A 6,689-nucleotide genomic window follows, 5' to 3' on the forward strand; every position below is an offset into this window, starting at 1 on the left:
CAATGAATTCTCTTACTAAATGGGCTCTCCTACAGTTTATTACAGGCAAGTTTTTCGACTATAATTATAGATTTGTGAATCAATATTATTCTTCAAGAAACATTTTACATTTTTCATTTTCCCATTATCAATAAATTCCTGAATATTTACCTATCATTTTTCTATTTATAAAAAGGACTCGAAAGAAATAGCAGAAACATCAAGACAATAGAAATTTTAATAACCATTCAGTACATGCAAATCTGTCTCCTTTTCTTCTATCTTTTTTTATGTTTCCATTTTATGGCTTTTCTATTCAAGTAATTGGACATACAGTAACAAGTGGCTTTTAATATATACATACTCTGATTATGGTATTGGTTTATCCTTAAAAATCTTACTTTTGCGGTGCTTTCCGAGAGGGTTTTCTTAACTATAAGACAACCAACTACTTTACTATTCTCCTGATAGCAAACTCTAAACTAGTAAGTTGTGAGCATAATGTTTTAAATTTAATTAAAGAAATAAACTTCGATTATTGATCTTTTAATGAATTTGAATTCATATTGTTTTATAGAGAGATCCGTGATTGGCAATAGACAGATTTCTAATGAGCACAAACCTTATATTTGTACTTAGATCCAAATGTGTAAAATAATCCTTTTGTTCAGGTTTAGAAGATCTAATTTCAAACCAAATTCTTAAAACAATTCACTTTTAGTGACATGAAGACAATGTCCGATGTAGATTTCAGTGCAATAACTAACAACCCCGGAACAAACAGGCAGTTTTTAAAAATGATTGTACTGAGATTGTGACCTAACATGCCCGTGAACATGACATAGAACCAGAAATCCGGATTCACGATCCACTAGGAATTTATGTCATACGATGAAATCTGTCAATGTGTGCTTCGACACGAGAGAGCTCATTGTGTAAACTAAGCTGTTTTCATCACATAAATTGAATTCATAGAAGGATTACCTATCAATTCTTTACATTTTAGAGAAAGTTCTCTAAAGTGAAAAGTGAAGAAAAAACTCTTAAAGTGAAAAATCCCATATATGTACCAATTTTGACTAAACTTCCCTTTATCAAATTCCAATTAATTAATGATAAAATATCCCACAAAATGAGATTTTTCCCATGGGTTGACATCACTGGTCAAGTATTTTTTCTTTTTGAATAATTTCAAAACATATATATATATATATATATATATATATATATATATATATATATATATATATATATATATATATATATATATATATATATATATATATATATATATATATATATATAATTAGATAGGCTTTAAGTAAATATGTATTGAAGGTAGGAATATGAAAAAATGTGGACAATCAGATCTATATTAAATCACTACAAGCAGTATTGTTCATGAAGATATAATAGAATGTTAGTGGTAATATTGTCAAACTAAAAATATGTATTTACGTATATGTAAATAGTAGCTGGGGACACTAGCAAACTCAAAAATACTTTAAGTAGATAAAATTATTTTATGTTCTATATTCACAGCAGGTGAGTTGTTACAAATGGAAAGCTTTAAGAAACAGAGAACTTTTAAAAGATGAAGTTTTAAATAGTGTAAAAATGTAAAACTTTAAAATCCTTGAAACTTGAGAGAAAAATCATAGGACTTGACGAAAATATGTACTGGATATACGAAAACATTATCAAGATATATTCAGTTGCACACAGACACACACACACACACACACACATATATATATATATATATATATATATATATATATATATATATATATATAACTCAAATGCCCAAGAATCAAAAAGAATAGAAAACTCATTAATGAGAAATAAATTCAGCTAGAAATTTCGTGCCGTACTCTAAGTTGACACCACATTGTTCATAGTTTACATTTTATAGAGCATAACGTGACTATTGAATTATCAAAAACCGAACAAAAATTAGTAAGTAACAGTTTTGACTGTCCAACTATCTGAATTTTTGTCATATTTACAGAATATTGCGCATTATCATCACTAACGTTTCAATATACATACACATGTAGATAAGTTTGAGAATACTACATACTGTGAAATTGCTAATCTGACCAATACTATCTATTCATTGAAACTTCTTAGTACTAGTGGTGGGCACAAAAACCGGTTTTTCGGTTTTCGGTTTTTGAAAATTTTCAAAAAACCGATTTCGGTTTTTTCACCGAAACCGGTTTAGGTTTTCTCCAAAACCGGTTCGGTTTTTTACCTGGTTCGGTTTCGGTTTTCTTCAAAACCGATTCCGTTTTTTTTCAAAATTTGTTCTATTTCTGACCAGAATGGTGTTTCATTGTTCTCCGGAAACCGAATCCATTTCCACAGAAACCGGAAACCGGTGAAAACGGAACCGGCTTTGGAGAAAACCGAAACCGGTTTCGGCGAAAAACCGAAATATCGGTTTTTCGGGTTTCGGTTTTTATAAAAACCGGTTTTCGGTGTTTATAAAAACCGGTTTTGCCCATCCCTACTTAGTACTCTCTTTTCCGTAAACTTGGAACTACTAAAATCTTTTAGAGAAGAAATATATCTGTGAAACATCTATATAATTTAACTCCACTATAGTTAATTTCACTAATTTCATCTCGTTTTATTAATTTCCGTTGCATAAATCAATTAGACTCTCAGAATTTAGTTATTTTATTACATTTTATGTGTGGGAATTATATTAATTAACTTTTCCTCTCGTTTTCTAGGTGGAGGATTCAGGAATGACATTACAACAGCGGAAGTGCCTATGTTGGGTGGTGATGGCGCTAGTGTGTATATTTATCCTTGCGGTTATTTTGGGTGTATCGATAGCGTTGATTTTCTAGCAAACAGTTTCCAACACTGCCATATGAGATAAACACAAGTATAAAGTTTTATACGAGCTTCCATGAACTATTAAAATAATATGAAAGCAAGATGGCGGCGTTTGGGAACTTTGTGGAAGAAATAATGAAACGAAATGACTCCAGAAAAGTTATTAAAAATGGAAATAAGGTGCTCAATGATTTAAAACAATAAAAAATAAAAATACAACTGAAACGCACAAATAAACTGATTAAACTTTTTTCTTCTATAATATCTTTCATCTATAAAAATACCAATTTCTGTATCCTTAGATTAATAATAATAACAATAATAGTTATTAATAATAATAATGATACGATTAATGGAAAATAGTTACTACAACGGTCGATATTAAACTCTTTTAGCCCTAGTGTTTCGTTTAAAAGAATGTACTACATGATCTTAATCTTTTTAAGAAACTTTTTAAAAAAAAGAAGAAATGAGTGTCTTTTATAATGTGGGCTGATGCTTATTCCATACATATATGAACAGTGCATTAGTTGTTTGTTCAATTTTTTATTATAGGTGTTTGTAATAGGAGTAATAACATCTAATACAAACAAGATATTATTTTTAAACTAATTTAGGACTAAAGATTAGAGTTCACAGTATATTACATTGAGAGAAATTGTTCGTTCAGAACGAAGGTATTTCAGAATTTAGTAATTGTGTTTTGAACTCTAAGGAAGTTTAATTGATTACGTTGTTGAATAAATTACGAAGCTAAGAAAAGATATTGTTGTGATGATTGTTATAATATTCTATATTCATAGAATACTCAAAGAATATTCTACGAAATTGAAAGTTTCCCATGTTGTTAGGAATGTTATCTAAGAGAAGGAATTTATCAGAAAATTCATTTCGAATAAGAATTCGCGTTGTCCAATCTGAATTTACATTTTTAAGTAAAGACGTGTTTTCAGTTTTCATCAAGGAATTAATCTAATAAAGATATGTAATAACGCAGGAAACCCGTGCAGGTGCGTACAACTACATATGAATCGTGCTTACGAGTTTGTTAGGTACGTAGTGAGATATGGGAATTTTATAATAGATTGTAAGCAATTTGTTGAGAGTAAATGTTTGTTTCATATTGTTAAGAGAAGTATAATGTAAACAAGAGGAAGATAGAACGTTTTCAAACATATAAATGTTATTGTACAATATATGTTCTGGACAATGATTTCGATTGTTAAATGTTGAGAAATATGTTAACGAATGTTTGTTGAAATATAAATCAGTACTTCATTACGTAAAAAAGGAAAAATTCAAATTTCTAAAGAAGGCTGAAGATTTCAGTGGAGATAAAAGTGAAGCTATGCTGATGACAAAAAAGGATCAATTCCAAACGTAAGTATGGTCAAAGTTTATATGTTTTATTGTGTGTGCCTCACTTAGAATATAATAGAAATGAGAGCAAAACCCGGCCTCAAAACACAAGTAAATAACATATATACAGTGTTTTATTTCTAAACATAAAGGTACCGGTACGCTGGACCTCAGGTTCATAATTGTTGAAAAATTGCATACCTTTCAGGGTATAATAATAATAATAATAATAATAATAATAATAATAATAATAATAATGTCCAGTAATTAAAAACTTTTACGTATATATACAGGGTGGCCCAAAAGTAGGTATACAGTCCCGTACTGATCTGCTCACTGTATTTCATATCACTTCTTATTGTTATCAAACAGATAGACTTTTTATTATTTATTCTTAATGTCTTTTTACTTATACCTTAAGCCCGGAACAGCCGAAGGAAATAAACCCATAAGCTAGAATGTTATACTTGATCAATGCAGGGGTGTATACCTACGTTTGGACGACTCTGTATATAAAAATGCTTTTAAAATGCCTGATTCTTACATCTTAATTTGATAATACAATAAACCTAGCGATAATCAATATTTCTTAGTAGTTTGTTTTTTGTTGTTTTCTCTTTTTGTAAAAGGGAGAAAGTAAGAGGCCATTGTTTGTTTTTGAAAGGCATCAAGAGTTCCACAAATACTGAATTTCAATAACAAAACACATACAATACAATGTTTGCAAAATGTTCTTCAGAATACTAATCATGGTATCAAAATGTTCTACAAACATCTACTAAACTAATGGATAAACTTTTAGAAAAAAAAATATAGAACATTTTCATTTAATCTTCCTCCCAATAATGAATAAAAACTATTAATTTATAGGAATTTTTTAAAAAGGAGGCGCGGGAACGTGCCTGCGAACAAGAGACAGAAGGGCCCAAATATTTCTAGTCCCTGAATACAATTAACTGACTTGAAGAAAGAACACAGATTCACAACTCTTTTTCTAGAAAGAAAAAAGGAAAACAATGAAAAACTCTGATTTTCAATAAAACTATATTTTTACTATCTGGTATTTTCGAAGTTTCTCATCAATCCAATTTTAAGGACAGAAGAGTAAATATCCCGTTCTCAACGAAAAGGTGTCGATACACCGTACCGCCAGAAATAAAACACTGCGTATATATCTGAATTCAATACGAGGTTTTCTTTGCCATAATTTCTTGCCTAAATATATGAGGTCTTCTTGTTTTCGCGACATATGATGTGTACTTTTTTTTTCTTAAACTGAAAAGAATCACGAGCTTCCATTAACCTTTATCTTTACTTTCTTTTTCCGACCACCGTTGTAGTCTTACACGTTTTTCAAATTCAGTGGCTTTTCCTGTGAGAAATTTTATAAGAGGTCTGTATCTGAATTGATTTTGGGCATAGTTTAAATTAAGTTCTGGAATTTGTGCTATAGATGTATTTTTCGTAATTTTTTGTTAGAAATAGGTCATCTTGGATTCGGAGTTGTGTTGGATTCATAAATATATGGTAATTTTTATCGTATAGGCAAGTTAAAAGAATAATATGAAGGCCTACCTCATTTACAACTTTCAACACTTACCTGTTGATAGGATTGCTGGAATATACACATGGATGTTGTTCGTTTATATGAAGAAAAGTTTTGCATCAAAAGATAATGCTTGTGGGTGGGAGAAAATTGCTTTAAAAAGGAATGAGTATTCTATTTTACGAGTACATTTTTACGTATCTGTATTAGCAAAGCAATGCTTTTCCTTTAATGCTGTAAATGTACATTTATTTTTGATACATAATTCACACAATTAAGATCTGACATACCTTGGAATAGTTGGACGATTTTACATACACTGACGAGTCAGAACGTTACAATTACCTACCTAAAATCTGATGTGTCCGAATGCAGTGTGGTTTTGGATAAGAGCAAACTTTGGCATGAATCTGAAGGCATGGATACTTGTCATACAAGTCACTTGATTTCTCAGAGGAGATCGATGAACTCAGATCTGACATCCTTAATCAGATCAAAGGCCGGATCAGAATCCATCGACTTCCAGGGTACAGTTGCTTGGAATGTGCAAACTAGGACAATGCCAGAGCGTTGGTGGCTCCACTATGATTTGGGAAACCTTTGTATGGTCATTCATGGGCCCGGTAGGCGTGTGGAGGACACTATGGTGGCTCCAAGCTATCGACAGATCATTTCTGATACCCATTGATATAGGTCATCTTTTCAGCTGAAATGGCATTTTTCAGCAGGACAATGTTCTTTGTAACAAGGCCAACATTGTGCTGCAATGGTTTGAGGAGCACAGTGGTGAATTTTAGTTGCTGGAATGGCCCTCAATCCACCCGATCTTAACAATTAAACACTTTTGGGAGTCATTGAATGTCAGATTCAAGCTCATCGGCTTCTCCCACACAGTTTACAGGAGTTAAACGGTTTGTGTATAAGAATGGGTGTACATGAACAGGACCGACTTGTG

General features: G+C 31.1%; 1 protein-coding gene across 4 annotated transcripts in view; it reads left to right on the forward strand.

Moving 5' to 3' along the window:
* Positions 1-3,665, forward strand: part of LOC145676293 (regulator of G-protein signaling 9-binding protein-like) — a 320,813-nt gene extending 317,148 nt beyond the window's left edge. For all 4 annotated transcript variants that reach the window (XM_081747166.1, XM_081747167.1, XM_081747165.1 and 1 more), the window contains one exon: positions 2,721-3,665. In XM_081747166.1, coding sequence (XP_081603292.1) covers positions 2,721-2,840 — 120 coding nt within the window. In that variant the 3' untranslated portion in view covers positions 2,841-3,665. The remainder of the gene's footprint in view (positions 1-2,720) is intronic.
* The last annotated feature ends 3,024 nt before the right edge of the window (positions 3,666-6,689 follow it).

The sequence above is a fragment of the Thermobia domestica genome, chromosome 2, assembly GCF_964235325.1.
Source record: "Thermobia domestica chromosome 2, izTheDome1.hap1.1, whole genome shotgun sequence".
NCBI lineage: Eukaryota > Metazoa > Arthropoda > Insecta > Zygentoma > Lepismatidae > Thermobia > Thermobia domestica.